Source organism: Lissotriton vulgaris, unplaced genomic scaffold, assembly GCF_964263255.1.
Source record: "Lissotriton vulgaris unplaced genomic scaffold, aLisVul1.2 SCAFFOLD_2284, whole genome shotgun sequence".
NCBI lineage: Eukaryota > Metazoa > Chordata > Amphibia > Caudata > Salamandridae > Lissotriton > Lissotriton vulgaris.
The window spans coordinates 112847-134587 of NW_028245868.1; the positions used below are offsets into that span (position 1 = coordinate 112847).

General features: G+C 44.8%; 1 protein-coding gene across 1 annotated transcript in view; it reads right to left on the minus strand.

Annotated features, from left to right (window-relative positions):
- LOC147666261 (NBAS subunit of NRZ tethering complex-like) overlaps positions 1–21741 on the minus strand; it is a 359627-nt gene that overhangs the window by 77379 nt on the left and 260507 nt on the right. The window contains exon 12 of the mRNA XM_086949183.1: positions 3686–3823. Coding sequence (XP_086805309.1) covers positions 3686–3823 — 138 coding nt within the window. The remainder of the gene's footprint in view (positions 1–3685; positions 3824–21741) is intronic.

The following is a 21741-nucleotide window of genomic DNA, read 5'->3' on the forward strand; positions in this document are numbered from 1 at the left end:
CAGTCGTATCCAGTTCACATATGATGGTGAACTTTGCTGTGTCCCTGCAATCTGCAATTGCCTGTGACAGTATGGCTTGGGCCTCCTCTGAGACCATTGGCAGCACTTGCACAACCGAATCCCAGGTTGTATGGGTAAATCAGGCACAAGAGGCATGCGGTATTCACCGACCACAGTTGTTGGCTGGCAGAAGAGAACACCTTCTTACCGAAGGTATCCAGTCTCGTGGATTTCCTATCCGGTGGAGAGGTAGAGAAGGCGCCACAATGGACTTGGGAAGTGGAGGCTTGGACCACCAAGCCCTCCAGAGTGGTGTGATGTGAGGAAACAGGGGTCACCAAGAGCAGGGCAAAGATGGCACACAATTGTCCCGTGCACAGGAGCCCCTGTGCAGGGCTTAGAGCTGGTCCCAAGTAGTACATCAGTAAGGGCTTTATTAAATGCGAGTAAGGATTTTGAGGGGAAAACTCCCAGCTGAAGCACTTATGTTAATACATTTGTCTTCATTGCCATCGAGGGCAACTGAAGGTCCAAGACCTGGGCTATCCTCTGCACCCCCACTGTGAATGAGGCACACCTCTGCAGTCATTGTATGGGGTGAGACCAGGCCAGTGTCCTACAGAATGTTTAACCCACTGGGGTCCGCCAGTTTCTCACACTAGTTGTCCTCTGTGTCCTCTAGAGAATAAGAATTCAGAAAAGGGGGTGGTGATGAACAGAGTGTCTGAATTAAGCAGACCACTCTTACCCAGTCCAAAGATCAGGGCTTGATCCATCACCGTTTTTTAGCTCACTGCACCATCCCAGCTTAGAACCTGGCTACATGCAAATTAGTCTGACCCTGGCCCAGTGCATCATGGGAACAGGGCAGACCAAACTACCAAGCCAATTCTTATACTGGGAAGGAAACAAGCTTCCGGGGACCGGTTTCTAGCATTTCAGCCGTCTTCGGCCCGGCTTGCTTGAATCCTGATGGTGCAATGAGCAAGGGACTCACATCTGAGTATACCCTTCCACGCTTATGGTTGAAAAAATCGATTCAGAAAAGGGGGTGGTGATGAACAGAGTGTCTGAATTAAGCAGACCACTCTTACCCAGTCCAAAGATCAGGGCTTGATCCATCACCGTTTTTTAGCTCACTGCACCATCCCAGCTTAGAACCTGGCTACATGCAAATTAGTCTGACCCTGGCCCAGTGCATCATGGGAACAGGGCAGACCAAAGTACCAAGCCAATTCTTATACTGGGAAGGAAACAAGCTTCCGGGGACCGGTTTCTGGCATTTCAGCCGTCTTCGGCCCGGCTTGCTTGAATCCTGATGGTGCAATGAGCAAGGGACTCGCATCTGAGTATACCCTTCCACGCTTATGGCCAGGTTCTGAGCTGGGATGGTGCAGTGAGCTAAATAACGGTGATGGATCAAGCTCTGATCTTTAGACTGGGTAAGAGTGGTTTGCTTAATTCAGACACTCTGTTCATCACCACCCCCTTTTCTGAATCGTTTTTGGCCACTATAGGTGTGGCAGGGTATACTCAGACATGAGTCCCTTGCTCACTGCACCATCAGGATTCAAGCAAGCCGGGCCGACGACGGCTGAAATGCCAGAAACCGGTCCCCGGAAGCTTGTCTCCTTTCTGGTGAAGAATTGGCTTGGTAGTTTGGTCTGCCCTGTTCCCATGATGCACTGGGCCAGGGACAGACTAATTTGCATATAGCCAGGTTCTGAGCTGGGATGGTGCAGTGAGCTAAATAACGGTGATGGATCAAGCTCTGATCTTTAGACTGGGTAAGAGTGGTCTGCTTAATTCAGACACTCTGTTCATCACCACCCATTTTTCTGAATCCTCTGGAGAATAAGGGTCATCAGTCCTCTTCTATTCGGCACACTCTCCAAGTATGTCAAATGAAAAAGCCACTGGCTCAAACTCGGATGACATGATCTCGGTCGTCGCGGAATCAGACGAAGGAGTTGTGTATGAAAAGGGGGCCTGCACCGCCATGGAGCGTCGGCGGCACAGTGAGCATTGGTACTGGAGCCAGCACCATGGGAGGTTGAGGTCTCTCAGGCACCGCTGCTCTAGATCCAGCACCGGATCCATGGTGGCGGGAATCCAGTGGACACACTTCCCGTAACTATGGGGTCCAAAGGCACTCCGGGGGTAGGGATGCCCAAATATGATGTGCATGGCCACATAAAATTCTTGGACTTGGGCAGGGTCGCTCCAGCAAATCAGGGAGGCGCGGAGCAGGCACGGGCTCTATGGAGGAACACGGCCTAGAGTGCCGATGCTCCCACACCTTGTCTGAGGACTTGGACGGGCATGGTGAAGTCGAAGACCTCTTCGACTTCTTCCTATGTGACTTATCTAACAACTTGGATTGAGAAAACGATAATCGGGAGTTGCTCTGCGAGTGGTCTTGGGACCTTCTGTGTGACCGGGAACGTAACCATTGCAAGTCTGTCTGACATCAGATAGCCAGGAGCTCCATCAGGTGCATGGCATGGCAGCCTTCATAGGTTCCCACTCCAAGCACCACAGGCAAACCAAGTATGGGTCTGTCACAGACATCTGCCTGTGACAGGCACTACATGGTTTGAAATCCATAGTTTTCTTAGAGGACATACCTAACACACCAAAAGGTTAAAAATCTGTAAAAGGTATTGACAAAGAGTTGAGAAAAGGTCAGTTCAAACTTGACTGGGTAGTTTTCTCAGATCTGCGCTGACTGGGAAGGAAAGAATAGAACTAACGTCAGCGCCCTAGGGTGGTGCCTATTTAGTCACTGCACACGTCACTTCCGGTGCAGATGCAAAGCAGAACAATGCAAACTGCCGGTGCAAAGGGGTACTGCTAGAAAGTGTCTGGATCCAGTGTGACCCCTGGGGATTATTCAAAGGTAAGGAATTTGAGACTAGAAGTCTCTATAAAATATAAGTTGCATAAGGGTCCACGCAGGCCAAAGGGATAGAACGGCGATCTGTTACTGAAAGTTCCCTTTTTTATGTACTCATTTGCTTTCTGTACTTTAGGTACGGTTTCTCTTTTGCCTGGATTCTAGGTGAACCGCACAATCACCCAATAAGGATGAACTGTATTCTATAAAACAAAATTATAAAGTGCATATGGGCTGCTTTAAATGTAAACTAATTAAAAAAAATATTTTGTGAACAGGCCCTTCTTTCTAGCATCATAGCACTGATGCTCACTTACTTAGTATATTCAAAAGAGTAGATATAAGTCTTGGAAAATTCTTACTAGCTTCATAACATGGCAGCTTACCTACTTAGTACCTTCAAAAAAGTAGATGGAAGTCTTGAAGCTAGACGTCTTCGGAAATGTCCCAAATTATATATTTTTCCATCTTAATTTTTTTTAATGACGAAGAAAACTGAAAATGTATGCTAGTAAAAAAAAAAAAACGTGATGCGTGGCCTACATAATATTTCGCTTATCTTCAAAATAGTACCCGAGACCTTGAAGCCATTGCTAATTTGTGCAGTGAATTATTTAAAACAATATTTCTGGATGATTTCCCATATGTAGAAATAATTTTAAGGTACAACGTCACAGATGGAGAAACGCGAAATGAGGAATGTTCACTGCTAACAAATGATCCGGGTACCATTTATCAAAAATGGGTCTCATAAAATTTATAGTAACTACAATCTTTTTTCTTGCTTACTTGGAAAAGTTAACATGCTTTAGCAAATCTTGCCGCTTCCTAGATTCTCGCTCTTCTCTATTGCTTGCTTCTTCAGCAGGTGACAAGATCTCTTCATAAGGGATATCTTCTATGTCTACTTCTCCAGGAAGGATGAATCTGTAAGACAAAGAAAGTTTATCTGATAGGTGAGCAGTTTCACAACAGTTACACCATAACTTCTAATGACGAAAATGCAATTTTATCTCAAACAATAATGCATAATTCCAATAATGCATAATTCTTATCCATAACTCTACAGCCATTTAAATCTTACTGAGTTGTGCATCTTTGAAAGGCATGCTGACATCGACAACTCCTCTATTGGTGAGTAACCAACCAGGAGGACATTATTAACGGCTGTACTATAAATTTAAAGAGTAAAAAAAACTATAGACGTGAGTACTTGGATCCTTTCACGTTTTGCCTCATTGGGGTTTGCATTGCAGTGCCATGAGGCAAATCTGTTGTGATTATTATCAAACTACCTCATTGCTATGCAGGCGGAAGACAGCTTCCACTTGGTTTACAAAAGGCTAAAAATGATGAATGACCCCGGGCTAGTCTAACCAGCAAAGGGGCAAGGGGGAGCACACCAAGGACATCCCACCTTCGCAAGACCTGTGCGACTCCCTCGCCACTGTCTTCCTTCGCAAGATCGCAGACACCCACGACAGCCTCACCGCCACGACCACGCCAACTACCACTGAGACCTTCGCCCCCACAACCAACATCCGCACCAACCGCCTGCTCTCCTGGACCAACGTCAACAAGGCCGACACCATCAAGATCATGAACATCATCCACTCCGGATCGCCGTCAGACCCATGCCCACAGCACATCTTCAACAAAGCCAGCACAGCCATCGAACCCCATCTCCAGAAAGTCATTAACATCTCCTTCGAGACAGCAACCTTCCTGGAGAGCTGAAAGCACGCAGAGATCAATGCCATACTCAAGAAACCCAAGGCGGACCCCACGGATCTCAAGAACATCCGGCCCATCTCCCTGCTCCCGTTCCCGGCGGAGATCATCGAGAAAACCGTCAACTAAGAACTGATCTGCTACCTTGAAGAGAAAGTAATCCTGGACCTCTCACAGTTCGGGTTCCGCAGCAACCACAGCACTGAAACGAACCTCATCGCCACCACCAATGACATCAGGACTCTGCTAGACAACAGAGAAACAGCGGCCCTCATCCTACTTGACCTGTCAGTCGCCGACGGCACGGTCTGCCACCGCACACTACGAACACGCCTCCACAACGCCGGGATCCAAGAGAAGGCCCTGGACTGGACCACCTCCTTCCTCTCCGGCAGAACAGAGCGCTCGCCTTTTCCCCTTCCGCTCCAAAGCCACCGAGATAATCTGCGGCGTACCCCAAGGCTCATCCCTCAGCCCAACGCTGTTCAACATCTACATGGCATTGCTCGCCCACGTCGCGCAACTGCATAACCTCAACATCATTTACTATGCAGACAACACCCAGCTGATCCTCTCCCTCACCAAGGACCCCCCACACCGCCAAAACCACCAAAACCAACCTCCACGAAGGAATGAAGGCCGTCGCCGAATGGATGAGGAACAGCCGACTGAAGCTGAAATTGGACAAGACAGCGGTCCTCATCCTTGGATCCACCCCTTCGGCCTGGGATGACTCCTGGTGGCTGACCGCACTGAGAGCAGCTCCAACACCCACCGACCACGCTCGCAACCTAGGGGTCATCCTCGACTCCACCTTCGCCATAACCAAGCAGGTCAACGCTGTCTCTTCCTCCTGCTTCAACACCCTCCGCATGCTCCGCAGGATCTACAAGTGGATCCCCACCGAAACAAGGAGAACAGTCACCCAGGCCCTAGTCAGCAGCAGGTTGGACGACGGAAACGCCTTCTACGGAGGAGCCTCAGCCAAACTCCTGAGCCGGCTTCAACGCATCCAGAACACCTCTGCACGCCTGATCCTCTACATACCTTGCCACGGCCACATCACATCCCACCTGAGAGAGCTGCACTGGCTCCCCATCAACAATACAATAACATTCAAACTCCTCACCCACGCACACAAGGCACTCCATGACATTGGACGAGCGTACCTCAACAGACGACTCAGCTTCCACACCCCCACCCGTCAGCTACGCTCCGCTGACATCACCCTCGCCACAGTCCCCTGCATCCGTTGAGTGACCTCAGGCGGTAGATCGTTATCCCACCTCGCCGTCAAGACCTGGAACACCCTCTCCATCCACCTACGGCAGACCCAAGACCTATTGACCTTCAGACGACTTCTCAAGACCTGGCTGTTCGAGCAGTAGCAGCATTCCCAAATCCCTCCCCCCAGTGCTTTGATACTATCACAGCTAAGTAGTGCACTTTACAAATGATATGACTGATTGATTAGTAACAAAGCTACTTGTAGAAAACATTCCATTCCAGCAGCTGCTCAAGCACACCTAATGGCCCTCATGCTTGCTACCATGACACTCTTCAACCATGAGCCCTGTCTTGCTTTCTCCTTCAACCTCATGCCACCCCGTTTTACTACCTCGTGAGTGCAGGAGGCAAAACCAAAAATTGAGATGTAACACCGAGGAGAAGATAAAAGATGCTTCTACTGTACGTTTGTGCCAGTGTGTCTTTCTGTATTTGTGCATGCATATTGGATGAGCTTATAAGTGTTGTGCCCAATGCCCACCCTAGTGCCACAGGCACAATGGGGGCACAATGGGATAATGCTTACAAGCTTGCGGGCATCTACTAAGTGATTAGCATTCCAACACTAGTAAAATGTTGGCCCTCGTGTATTGGTGGTAATTCTTGGCAACTTGTGGCCACACGCAGCACAGAACCAAAAAATGAACTCTCAAGAAAGAAATAACAACACTCGTCTACCATTATTTATGATTTACCAAGAAAGCCTACTTACTTGGATCCAGTTTTATTCTCAACTATCATTGGCCATAGTACCCAGGACGTATGTTACACTCATTCTATGTCTGCCTGTTTCCCTCCCTCCTCCGCCCTACCCACGCTCTTTCGCTTTCCCTTCCCTCAGGCTTTCTCTCTTAGATGTTTTCATTTATTTCTTCTTCTTAAAATGTGAATCAGACTTGAAAAATCCAAGTAGATAAATGGTATGCCCTACCAACATGTTTATAAAGAATATCAAGCACTTCCTTCCTTACGATGGAGTAAGGTTAACCAGAGTCTACCATGCTCGTAAGGCCTGGAAGTCAGCCTTCCTTTTTAATGATGAAGAAAAAATCCCTCAAGTGCATCTAGCACTTTTTGTAGCAAGTTCAAGACTTTATTTAGGAATCGGCTAAGTACAGTTTCAGAAATATATTGAAGACCTATTGACATACGTAGAATGGACTTTGGGTCATCCCCTTGCTCATGACTGAATCGCTTTGTTGTCTATCTCACTTCCCTACTTCTTATTCAATTGCTTTCTTTCCTATTCTTACGTTTGTTCTGCCCAGGAGCATTTCAGTCTTATGTCTTCAATGGTTGAGTTATCCTTCGCTGCTGTCAGACTCTGCATTGCAGAGCATACAAGGGACTATTTTGCCTCCTTCTTTCTCTCCATACAGCTCACTCCTGCTCTCTGTTTTTATGTCCCCCATAAGTCGCTAATTATTGGCCCTCTACCCTTTCTGGTCGTCTATGCAAAGTTCTCTTGATCCCTCAGCCTCCTTGCTCACGTTTGGTGACCCGCCGCACTTTTGGCAGATGGCCAGCTTCAATTTTTTTTTAACCATTTCAAGTTGGTCTTTCATGGTGGCATCCTTCAATATCTTTATTATTAGCAATCCTGTTCAAAGATGTTCACCACAGAGGCACGTGCATACATAGCTATCTTTTAACAGGATTTGTAAAGAATAAAATAAAATGGTTTCAAAGATGACTACAGGGGATGCGTTCACATCTGCAGAAGCAATCTTTGAACACAGGCACAATTGTGTCAATCATCTATCATAAAACAAAAAGCATTGTCTAAAACACTAGGTTTCACAGCCAATGATTGTTAAACATGCTACTTCAATAGTTGGGTATTAAGTCCACAACGGACCAGATGGCTAGCCTTCTACCTGTTCACAGTACATGGTTCATTTTAGTCTGTTAAGCGAGAAAACTTGTTGCTTATCAAAGCAAAAAAATAAATAATAATTAACAAATTATATTTAACCAAAGTTTTCATGTTTTACCTTTCTTATCAAAATTACCTTTTTTTCATCAAAAAAGTTAGGCATAGGGGCAGAAAAATGAAGAAAGTTTTCCTTTACAAATAGAAAGTAAAATAATCTCTGTTTCAGCAAAATTTAATAGGAGCCATCGTTCCTGGATTCAAGTGTCAGTGAAACTGAGGACCAATAATATGGCGTGGGACTGATCATTACACCCTTCTACACTTACATGATGTTGGACATCATCAATATAGTCCTGCAAAACGGTCTTTACTCAGTCTGATAAATCCTAAGAGGATGTTGATATTAAAATCGGCACATGGGAAGACACATGGGAATCCTTGAATTTCAGTGAGGAAAGACAGGAAAAGAAGACTTTTATTGTTCTGTGGAGATGAAAAGATTGAAACAATGTCATTGCCTTGAGCAAGACTCCTCTAGAATAGGGTACGTCAAAGTGTGAGAGGAGAAGAGAGATCAAGTTAAAAGGATGGACAAAGCATATTCTAAATCTTTGAACACGGTGACCCCTGGGCCAAGATACATGGTGATTAGATATCATATCTAAAATATAAGAATGTACTGGCCGAAACATGAATGAATAACTTTATAATTTACAGGATACTCATGCGCATTATGTCAGAGTGTTGTGAATGACAGGCACTGGTGACGTGCAGATTACAGGCAAAGCAAGAGGCCTTCAATACTGAAAAACCTTCTCTTTGCCATATTCCTTCTTTACAGAAAAATTAACTGGAACACCACATATTAGATGCATACTGCAACAACATTAGAGATAAAACTGCCTGAGAAGAAAAGCAGACGCGAAAGACAGCACAAGTCCAACAGGAGGAGAAGGAATACCAAAGCGCAAGACTGCATAGGTTATCTGTCAGTGCGAATAGAGCGGAGGAAGGCATACTTAAACATTTAATGTATATTATTTTTCAGGACATGGTACCAAAAAAATTGAGTATTCAACTTCTTTTAATAGTGGCCCTTTTAATATTAGGTAGGGAGAAATGGAGAAGACATGGGCAGACCTGAGAGAGCCATAAGACACTTACCACAAGTTACATTTGCCTTACAGGCTGGAGGAAATAAAGTGAGGATATTTTTGATCGCTTTTCTGAGGTAATACTTTTTGCATCCTGCCTACTGGAACAAAACACCAAATGGTGAAGTAACTGACCCCCCTCTCCCAATAAGAAGACAAAAACTTGAAAGTATTTAGGAGAGGAAAAGGCTGATTTAATTAATATTCAGGCTGTACATTTAATGGGCAAAGACACTGCCAGGTTTTTAAATAAGAAAACCAATTGATCTGTCAAGCAAGCAATGACACGAAACACAAAAGGACAGCAACCGCCATTCACAAAGATGCCTTCCTTTACTTTGGTAGCCTAGAACAAAAAGATAAGTGGCAGATTAGTAATGGTGAATGATAGTAGGAAGAATAACAGGGTTATTCTTGTATCATTCTACTACTCAAAGGGACAATTTCTTGAATTTATTTCTAGAGAACCTCATGGAGTTTGCTGAGAGTTGTACCATCCAACCACGCACTAAGAACTTCGTATAGGACAGTAGGGTTGAACAGCTCGGGACAGAATACAGCCCATGCAAAAGCAGCTTTTCAATCTATGGAATAATATTAACTAAGATGGCTTTACAAGATGTGTGCAAAAGGGCCAATTTGTGCCCATGCCATGCACTGCTTATGATCTCACATATTACATCGCTCATTACCAGTTAAATGACATCAATGAGGACATCGCTAACGACTTCATCAGTGATACTGTAACTAAAATTACTGCGTAATCCATTACATCATTAAAATAAAAAATTGGTAGTAAAGGGCCTGTAGTGATGAACAGATCAAAATTACAAAACGTGTGACTTGGAGACAAGTCTGGATTTGCATTTTAAAAGTTATAGGATACATGATTTACATATTAGTAAACATTCGAATGCAAGCAGTATCTGCTTCTTAAACAAGATAAAGGCTGAACACACCTGGTTTGGTTGCAAAGGCACGTTTCTAAGCAGGTTCCAGCTTAATAGCAAAGCTTGCTGCCAAAAGTCTGTGAGAAAAGCTAACGTTACTGTTCACAATAGATTATCCACCTGTGGAAGTCTGGGCCATTAACTAGGCTAAATATAGGTAACATAGTTCGGTCTACAAATAATATGTAAAGGGCAGGTTTATGAGCTGTGAATGTATGTTTCACTGCAGAATGTCTGTGAAAGTTTTGAGACATTGGCACATACTTGAAGAATGACAAATGTAGGGATGAACCACTTACAGATGTCTGAAGTCACAGTGTCATTGAAAGCATGGCTCCTAACGTTGTATGCCATTGTGCTCATCTAAGCAACTTGTGTAGTGTACTATACTAACCAACTGAGAGTTGTCTTCGGGGGCTAGCTGAAGGTGCCTTGACGGTGGCCAGTGGACACCGGTCAAACCTTTGTCTCAAAATTGTGGGTCCTTGTGAAATGGTTAAGAAGGTGACCACCATTAACCCGATTATAAAATGAAAACTTCTTTGGAGGATGTTTAAGTGGGCGACATCTCTAAAGCCTACTGAGGAGCTTTGCTTCTTAGACTAGTGAATAGCACTAAAAAGAGGGAGACATCCACCAACTGTGGGTAAAGTGACTTATATGAAACCTGGATGACAACATCAGTAATGTCATCAATTATGTAATTTAACATGTCATGAGTGATGTAATGTGAGGTCACAAGCAGTGCAGACGAGTATGAAAGTTATACTTAGTTCACCAAACTATGACTGGTGAATGCCAGTGTTTTTTCTTTTTTTAAGAGCAAGTTCTTAGCTCATTTCAACACCTAACTATACCGTCACTTTACCCTTCGTTTTTAGTGGCTAATTTCTATATCTTTTTTTTCAACAGACATCTAGATTGTTTTTTTTAATCATACCCAACTAGAGCGTCACTTTAACCTTTTCTGCACCACCTTGCCTTTCACTGCCACGAAGGGATAAAATTGATCCACTCCAGTCAGTGCAACAGTAGGGAAAGTGTTAGATAGCGGAGGGGTACAAATGACTATTGCCACCCCAGTCAGTGCACCAACAGGGAAAGTTCTGGATTGCGGAGGGGTAAAATGTACTATTATCACTCAAATTAAAAACTAACAAAATAAAAATATATATTTTTAAACTTAAATAAAAAATATATATAAATGTTAAAAATACATTTATTATTAAATATAAAAACATATTATAATGTTAAATACATATCACAAATACCTAGAAATACATTAAATAAAAATAAATTCAAACAAATATATATTATTTAGAAATGATTTATTAACTAAAACATTACATAAATGCAGTCTATTTACTTCCTACCCTATAACACCACACAACTCACATCGATGTTTTTTTTCTTCATAATTCACAAATTTAATTATCAATTAATTAATAAATTAAAAAGAAATTAAAACACATAAAATTGAATTAACTTCCCACCCTTTACACCTATAATCCCCACAACCAACACCTAACATTAAACTGTACAAAAAAATTAATTATACAATAAAAAAACAACTAAATAACTAATAGTACTTAACTAATTATAAATTGACATTAATTTGCTTCCCGCTCTTCACCCCTTTAAACCCGAAACCCGCACACAAATAATGAAGCAATTACCCTAATTATCAAGAAGAAGTGTGGCTCAATGATTAGAGCGGCAGACCCTGATGCAGAGGTCTAGCCCGGGACCAGGGTTCAATTCCCCGCCTTGGCGGGTCTTGGGCTCAAAATTCCACGGACCTGATAATTCTCGCCTTGGTGCCTATTTCAATCATGGAGTCCCACTCTGCAACTCTGGGCAATAGCTTGCTTAATCTCCACAACGGCCCCCACAACGCTAAGGATGCCTGGCCTCCACCTAGGGGGTGCCCAGGAGTGGACGCCTCACAGGGAAAGCCAGGATGGGTTCCACAGCGGTATTCGTACAAGCGCCTTGAGACCCTTGCGGGTGAGTAGTGCGCTATACAAGTATCAATTTACATTTACAATTAATGTATATTAATTATCAACTAATTATTCATTTAAAAAAATTACTTCTCACCCTTTATCCCTATAAACCCCACAACCCGCGCCTAAAATTAATCACACAATTACCACAATTAATTGTCAATTAATATTAACTAATTAATTAATTACAAATAAATTACTCCCCACTCTTTACCCCTATAAACCCCACAACCCACACCTAAACTTTACCCCAAAAAATAAAAAACACATAATTAAATAAATATTATTAAATAAAAAATATTCATTAATTTATTATAATTAAATTACTACCCACCCTATTCCTCTATAAACCCACAACGGAACTACAGAACACATTAAATTAAATTAAAATTAATAACCAGTAAAAATGTAATACTTATTAAAAAACATCAACAATACTTATACAAAAAAATACATCACATACATTTAAAATATATACCAAAATACATAACACTAATTATAAAATCGATATTTTAAACTATATTTTTGCCAACAATATTAATGACTTCCATATTTTTTAAATCGATATTTCTTACCTTAAAGTCGATATTCTTGACCACGATATTCTTGCTGTCGATATTTCTGCGTTACAATATTTAAAACTCGATATTAGTTTAAGACAACATTACCATCTCGATACTTTGACTGAATACTAACGGCCACACTTCCCAATAAAGTTTGAACCGATCCAGAGATTGGGTCCCCAGATCTTCCAAGTGACTCAGAAAGAGGGGGTGGGGATCACATCCCTCCTCTATTTTAAATAACATATATCGGCCCCGGGTTCTTCATGGCTTTAAGAAGGCTCTGCTGAGGCAGCTGCATGCCCCTCCCCTTATAAAATACATTGTGGCAAACCCTTGGCCCACCCTTTGCAAATCTGCAGTAATTCTTTTAAACAACATTGTTTCTGGCCCGTGGAGGACCTCCAGCAGTCCTAGGGGGGCTGGGTATCCCTTCTCTTGTCCCTTATATGTGTTTTTAACACCTATTTTCAGGACATGGGTTTGAGACCCTGAGACCTAAAGCAGCTGGCATCAGATCTTTGTTGATGTGGCAGCAGTCAATCAAATCTTATCACGAGATCTGTTGGCTCCGCGGATCCTCAGAGGCCTGAAATATCTATTTTTTTTACCTTCGTTTCTCAAAAACTACTTAAGGGAAGTACACCAAATCTCAAAAGAAAGGCTTTCTGGGTAAAGATATTGCTTTCAGCCAAATTTGTCAGCATATTTATTAATTCAGTGCACTCCATACTTACTCAATAGGTAAGGTTTTTAGGGTGCAAGACGGTATCACCCTCTGATCCAGGGTGTAAACTAATATCAATGATTGCACTTTGAGGTGGTTTTGACGCATCCTTGAAAATTGTTTCATATCTTGCATTGTAGAAATTATGTATGTTATCTTCGTGTGCGTTTTGAATGAGAAACATAAATGAATGTATAAGCTTTTGTATCATAATACATGTGAACAGGTAATCACAATGTGAAAGACAGATCAGTGGCATGGAGTTTTACTGATCATATGAATTTATTTAGAGGAAAATTTCATAACACATTTTTTACTTTTATTTTCGCCACTCATTTACACCGCATAATATTCAGCTTTGTGATACAAATCTCACCATTTTTAAACATGATTTAATTTAGTAGCATTTTTAGTCCCGTTTTGAGAGCTTAATTTAGATAGACTCACGTCATAATTGACCCATTATAAGATGGCGACAAGCAAGCTAACATGGAATACACTAACAAAGGACAGTCTTTCCTTTACGCTAATCACTCAACATTGTGCTTATAAGGAGTGGAAAAAGCATGACACGTATTGGGACTTCCGGGTACGTAACCCTTCACTATTTCCTTCCTAGTAGGTAAGCCCCGTACATTCTTTGGAACTGTGAGGTGTTGTTGCCTTTAAACAGGGTACTCAATGGTAGTTTGGAGTTTGTTTATATTTTTTTAAGTGCATGTAACAGTAGTCAGAGCAGGTCCATTAGCAGAAATTCCTCTGCATATTTTGGAAACCTAATTGGGCACAAAGTACACTCACACCACTGATTTGTCACAGATAAAGAAGCCCACACTTTCACTGTTATTTGTTTTTATACTGGCATAACAGGGTTTACAGCAGATGACGGCATGTTACGTGCCTCAAGTTCACCCCATTGGATTGTCACATGGCAGCATGCTATTGACTTAACTACCTAAAGTGGGGAAGATGTTCTTTTATAATAATACATAGTATCGTCTTGATAAAAGCTTTAACTTTGTGCACGATTGTAAGCACCAGTGGTGGGTGTACTTTTTAGAGAATGTAAATGCTTTAACATTTACTAATTGGTATAACCCATGTTTTTTGCAATATTTTAGGCACTTCTTGAAATGCATTTTCGCAGGTTCATTTCAGCGATTAACCACATTGAAGAGCTGAAACATTTATTTATGCTTCGGACATCTAGAGGAGTGAAGGCCCTGCTTTCAGTGATTTACCTCTAATTCAAGGACATGCGATAGAGGACCTCTCGTCTGATTAGACTTCAGTGCAATCCAGGCTTTCTATTATAGATACAAAGTTAAAAACTTTGGAATCCAAGCAGAGAATGCTGAAAATAGAGCTTGTCGTAATTAAATCAGAATCATTAGACTTCAGGAGCACATGGAGGGCACTGCCGCAAATATGACCAGTTTCCTTGAGGTTTAGATTAAAGAAAATGTGGCCCTGCTCTGCAATTTGCTTTGGACCGAGCTCATTGGGTTCCTTCCTGATCTCCTCTGCTCCGGTGTGGCTACCCGTCCAAACATGGCAAAGCTCTTTCAATATAGGGATTGTGATCATATCCTGGCACAGGTCGGCTTGGCGGTGACATTAAGGCTGAGAATCATAGAATTATGCTTTTCCCCAACATCACGCGTGGTGTACTGAAGCCCAAAAGCCCCTTCGTCTACCTGGTATCTCATACGTCATGTTATAACCTGCCAGGCTGTGGGTGAACAGTGATGAGGAGTTCCATATCATATTATCGGGGGGATTTTAACTTTGTTGCGGATACTGCACTGGATCGTTCACATTGGCATCGTTCACATAGGCCCTTGGGAGACTCCCAGGTGTCCTTGTCGGCTCGTATGCCTAGACGTGGGTTCCGTGCTCTCCACGCCACAAGAGTCAAGCTATCCTGGCTGATGAGGGCTGAAAGCCCAAAACCGGTCCTACGATGCTTGTCTCCAGTCCAGGGAGGACCTGGCCTAGCAGTTCGGGCAGGACGGTTCCCATTAGGCGCAGGATCAAGACTGATTTGCATATGGCTGGGTCCAAACTGAAATGGCATGGTGAGCAAAGAAAACGATGGATTTAGGCCCAGATCTCTGTACTGGGGTGAATATATGACATTGTTCTGCATTCTGTCCATCAATTGTTCTTTTCGTATTTGTCAACCCGAGTGGGACGGTTATGCCCAGACGTGGGTCCTGTGCTCTCCATGACACTGGAGTCAAGCTATTGTGGCTGATGAGGGCTGAAAGCCTGAAACCGGTCCTAGGATACTTGTTTCCAGTCCCGGGAGGACCTGGCCTAGCAGTTTGTGCTGGACTGTTCCCATTGGGTGCAGGGTGAAGACTGATTTGCATATGGCTGTGTCCAACCTGGAATGGCAGGGTGAGCAAACAAAACGATGGATTTAGGCCCAGGTCTCTGTACTGGGGTGAAGGTATAACATTGTTCTGCATTCTGTCCATCAATTATTCTTTTTGCAATCTGCTCGTATTTCCTCCACATGGCAGCAGCTGTGGGATCTGGAGAACTCTTGGAGGCAACTGCACCCTTTGGCATGCAACTTCTCAAGAGAGAGAGCATAGAGGAAGACGTAGAGTGACCGGCAGCCCAGGACTAGTCCTGTATCTTGTGTGGAGGAGCTGGAGAACTGCTGCTAACCATAAGCCTGCAGTAGGAAGAAGAAAACGACAACGCCAAGGCTAATAGCTCGAGGAGCAACGCCCACGAGTCTGGTACTCCGGCAAGTGAAGCAGAGGCCGTGACTCCCGTCCCCGCGGCCCAGGAGAGTAGTGGGTGCAGACAAGATCCAGGGTTCTTCTCCTTTAGGGGGTGGTGGGCGGGTGCACGGGCCACATGTTGAGGCACCACACTCCCCATCTCACCTAGGTCCATCGCGGGAGTAGCGTATGGGTGACGGTTGCACTTTCCCTATCCCTTATTACCACAAGGACAGTGGTTCTGACGTCTTGTTTTTCTTTGTTGTTTTCCTTTTTTGGTTTGCTCCTTCCGGCCCATACCCGAGGAGAAGCACAGAGTCTTCCCCGAAGAGGCAACTGGATCCTGGGACTAGGAGAAGCAGAGAACCCTTCTATCCCTACCCCTACTGAAGCCCTATTTTTTTTACTATACCTCATATTACCCTATGCTGCTGGAGGCCCAATTTGAGAGACTCCATTGTTTTGATTACAGGGAATATCTTGCTCTTGTGCATGGTGAGCCTGACAAGGCAGGTACCCTTTTAGCTTGGCTTATTAAACTGAATGTTAGGGACTCCATAGTCTTGGAGCTTGACTTGGATGCTGGTGAACCCTTATACATCCAAGCTACCATAAATGCAAGGCTTTGGGAGTACTACACTTCTCTCTATGCTCCTGCGTCCCAGTTACCTACTCAGGCCATTAAAGATTTCATGGCCCTTGACTGCCTGCGGGTGCTTTTGCCAGAAGATGCAGATTTGAGGGGTGATATCACTGTTCATGAAGTGAGAATTGCAATTAAAAGTATGGCACACAGGAAGGTTTCTGGAGCTGAAGGTCTTCCATTGGAGATTTTTGCAGATTATGGGGACAATTTGGACTCTAAGCTTGTAGAACTTTACTCTAGATGGGGTGGAAGATCTTTTTCACACCTAGCCCCCAAACTCTGGAATAGCCTGGACCTAGAACTAAGGCTAACCAAGAATAAACAGTGTTTCAGAAATAAACTCAAAACATGGCTGTTCCCCTAAGACCTCACATATTATTTGCTCCTCTTTGCAGCACTGGGATGCCTGCGGGTAGCCATGCGCTTTAAACTCCCTGAAACTTAAACTCTGTAGCACGGAAATTTGGTTGTCTGCCAGTGTCTACATGTGAGGCTCTGGTCATCCCTTTCCTAAAGCCTGGGCGCACTCCCACTGATGCAAATGCCTATCGGCCATTGTCCATGCTCAATGTAGACTATAAATATCTTAGTCAAATCCTTGTAAGCCAACTACAGCCTCACGTGCCCTTTCCGATTCATTCAGATCAAGCGTTTTTTATTCCTAGGTGGAATGCAGGGCAAAATATCCAGAGACTTGTCTTACTCCTAAATAATAGATTCATAGGTAAACGGATGGCAGCTGTTACGGTAATAGATATTGAGAAAGCCTTTGACAGTCTGAATTGGGACTTCCTGAATCAAGTAATGGCTCGAATGGGACTGGGTTCTGGGTTTATTCGATAGATCAAGCTTCTTTACAGGAGTCCCACGGCACGGGTTTGCTCTGGTAGAACAATAACAATATCTGAACCTTATAATGTGGGGTGTGGTACCAGGCAGGGTTGTCCGATTCCCCTTTTAATATTAGCCTTTGCAATGGACCTCCTGGCCTGCTGTGCTCGCACTGGAGAGGTTTTATCGTGGATTAGAGGTCTGCGGCCCAGCTGCAGTGGTTAAACCAGTGGATTTATAGTAGAATTAATTCAGGAGAGGGTCTAGTTGTCTCACCGCCTGTCGTATGGGAGTTACTGCAAGTCCTCTGTGTTCCCCGCCAGCAGCTGTTTGCGGCCTCTCAGGAGTCCCAGGTAATACAGCAGTACAGGCGGCACTGCCTTCAGTGGAACCCTGTGCCAGTGCCTCATTCTCCTGATCTCGCACTTAAATGGATGAAGACAGTGGATAGCGTAGGTGTATTCAGGGGCATAGAGGGGTGGGCTGCCTATGGGTTTAATCGTGTGGGTGATTTATACTGGGATGGAGTAGTGCTCCAGTTTGAAGAATATGCAAAAGTGTATGGTGTACCAATTGTTGTTGCACAGAGCAGGAGTTGCCATGATTAGAAGTAATTGAGGGATTGGAGGAACTGAGCCAATAACACATCTTGTGTGTCAGCTGCTCTGTACAGTGACGGGCTGTGTAAAAACATTTTCAGTCTACATCACGCTAGGCGTGCTAGTGTTCTTACTCCCCTCGCTGAAGTGAAAGTTAAACGGGAAGCAGACTTGTAACTCCATGTAGAAGAGTAGTATCTGCTCTTATGGTTACCCCCACTTTTTGCTGATGTTTCACTGTTTTTCGACTTTAGTCTGGCTGGGGCCCTGCTATCAAGGACCCCAGCCTAGCTGCTTCCTCTCTAAAGTGATTTCATGTACTTAGGTACACTCCAGTTTGGTCACTGGGGTACCCTTGTGAGTCCCTGGTATATGGTACACCAAGTACTAAGGGCATAGGTACCCCAGAGGTCCACCAGGGGTGGCAGCATGTATTATGCCACCCCTGGGAAGCCTTCCTGAATGACACCACAGGACTGCTACTGCAGCCTGGGTAAGGTGGTGCATGCACCCCTTACTTTGATATAGGCTACCTATATCTACCTTAAATCACTCCACATATAGCCCTATTGGTCATCCATTTGGCAGGTCTTATCAATCCTGAAGGCAGGGTGCATTGGTTTTGTGTGAGAGGGTGCTCATGCATGAGCAGACCCCTTTGCAGCCTTCGGAATCTATTCTTTGGGGCTGTTCTGTGATGCCACCAGACCATATACTCTTAAGTGCATTATAACCCTGTGGAAATGCTTACTTTGGAATGGCTGCAAGGAAACATGTCCTGTTTGGTGTCAAACACTTTAGAATCCTACCCCCCCCCCCCCACCCCCCAATTCTGGCTGCAGGTGTAGAATTCCACCCTTGTAAAGGGAGAGACATGTATACACCGGTATACCCGGTACCAGTTTAAAAGAGCCCTGGCATCACAAAATGGATGCTGCAGCCTCAGACACGAGTCTGGCCTCCTGCTGCTGGACGAAACTCCGGCAGGGGAGGCCTGGACAATAGGTTTACTGTCACAGGGAGGTGTAACACCTCTCAGACATGCCTTAGTGGATTGGGGCTGGGTGGGAGCACTCAGATTGCTTTGATGTTTGCACTGGGGGCACATTTGGTGTCCCTGTTCATAGCCCAGTTTGGACCGGTTGCAGGGACTACCAGCCCCTGTCCTGGCGCGAAACTGGACAAACAAAATGGGTGTAGCCACCCCTCTTTCCAAACCCCCCCCATAGGTGGGTCCCCAGAGTTAGTCCAACCCCTTAAGAAAGGAACCCCTGACTACAGAGCTTTAGATTACACCTGGGCGAAACTCTGCTTTAGAAATCCCGGAACTTCGAAGATCTACACGACTAGATGACTGAACAATCTTCCTTGCAGTAAAGAAGTTACTCCCCAGCTTGGCAGGCCCCAACAAAGCATTTACCGGTCTGCATCTCCGAAGCTCCCGCCGGACTCCGAAGTATTTGCAGCCCAGGAGGTGGATTTCCAGACTTCTCAGAGGCCGACCCAAGTCCCCAGCAATGTTGAGACTCGCAGCCCTCGAGAGTGACGTGGAACCAGAACTCCTGGACATCGTGCACATTTGCAAGTGCATCTGCTTCTCAACGTTCTTTGAGGCTGTGCTTTGGGTTCTTGTAGCCCAGGCCCGGAGCACCCTTTGTACCGAAGATTGCGGGCCTACACTCCACGAGTGCTCCGTGAGCCAGTTCTGTGTGTTTCCGCTCAAGGCCCCTTGCCGATAACTGGTCAGTCGCCTGGTGGGTCCCTGAGAAGGCTTCCCTGGTTGCTCCAGACGAGCCCTAACTCCCCACCGGGTGGTGAGTCCCTCGGACCTTGCTGGTCCACACCAAAGCATCTTTTGTCATCCTGCATGGGTTGCTGTTGCCAAGGCTTGTTGGGTCCAATCTGGGCACCGACACCGCAGCACTCGACATCCTTCATGGGACAGCTCGATTCCAGATCCTGTTCATCGTGGACGCCTCCTGGTCCTCGTGGCTGAAGAGTCAAGCGTCACCTACTCAACCTGAAATCACCCGACATCGGTGGGCATTCGCCTATTGTGCCTCTGGTCACTGTCTAGTGACCCAGACTCTGTCCATTCTGCTTTCAGGTTCTTCTCATCTTCGATCCAGCCTTGGATCACCCTGGACACTTTCCACTTCGACGGCAGCAGCACTTTCCAGCAGATCGTCATTGAAATAAACGACAATTTCGGACACCAAAAGACACATATGCACCCGGCTTCCCTGGGTGAGGTACCACGAGTACTCCTGTGCTCCTGTGGGTGTTGGCCCTAGAACCCCTCAAGTCTAAAGAGGTTAATCAAAGTCCTCTTCAAAGTGTCCTTTATCTTTAAATTTCCAACAGCAACTTTCTCCATTTAAGTTAACGGCAATTCGCGGATCCCTGTGTCACTACCTTGGGTGGTTCCTTGTGGCCCCAGCACTTCTACAGGCTCTAGGCCTTGTGTCTAGCTAAGTCGTGGTCCTTATACCACTTTATTGTTATATGGTCTGGTACGCCCCTAGGGCTCCATGTACATTGTGCTAATTTACTGTGTGATAAAAAGAGTAACAAGGCACCTCATTACCCGTGTCCCCGACCCCCCCCCCCCCGGTCCACCGCAGTAAGGAGCGGACTGTTTGTGTGGAGGGAGGTCACAGGGAAACTCTGCACGCATAATTACAACCCACTTCCGGGTTGTACCACACGCCGCCACCATCTCGAAGTGAATGAACGCTCTAGTTGTTGCGTTCCCTTCCCCATGGCGGGCCCTTCAAAGGGAGGCTGAGGGACTCGCGCTCTCGAAACCATCACAGAACAGCGTAGCGTAGTGAGCTTCCTATTGTTGCTGCCTTGATTTTTTATTTGATCTGTACTTTAAAAAAAATAACAACCAGAGTGAATGAATGTTGATTTTCAAATCTATTGTGAAGTTGCATCCTTAGTTCTAGCTCCTAGAACGTTTCTGCCAGTATTTGTTTAATTTTACCTTGCACTTTGCACCCGTGTGGTCGCGCCTTGATAACTGTTTACGTTGTAGGAGATCTCAATCTCCACCTAGAGGACTCCAACTGTACCATCAGCAACACTTTTATTTCCGACTTGGCGGCCATGAACATTTTACTCCATAATAGTGGACCTACTCATAAAGCAGGACACTTTCTTGACCCCATTTTTTCCAATCTACCCTCCTTACACTGCCCAGCAGCCATCCCGCTGTGCTGGACTGATCACTTCTTAGTGGGTTTCAGTTTTGAAGCCCCACGTCTCGCTCATGCGATGAGCAACTGTGCTGCCTAATCCTCCAGGAACTGGAAAAATCTTGACATTGTTAAGTTTAGTCTCTTCCTCTCCACTAACGCCCCTATTTTTCAAAACTATGTTGTCCTGGACCTCGTGGCTTTTCAAGACTGTATTCAGTCCGCTCTTGACACGAGCCTTCCTATTGCAGACAGGAAGTTTAATAGTCACCGCCCCCGCCCCTTGGTTCTCCGAAGAGTTAAAGAAGAAGAAAACCAAATGTAAAAATTCGGAGCGACTGTGGCGAAAGATTTATGCGCCCGAAGCTAAAACCGCCTACCTTACTATCAAACGGGCTTATCATTCCCATTGCTGGTCCGCACGCGCAAACTTTCGTCTCTACATGCATTACTCAGGCTAAAAACTGCCCTAAAACTCTATTCAACATGGTTAAAGATCTATCCGGCTCAGCTGCCATGCAGTCATCCCCCAACCTG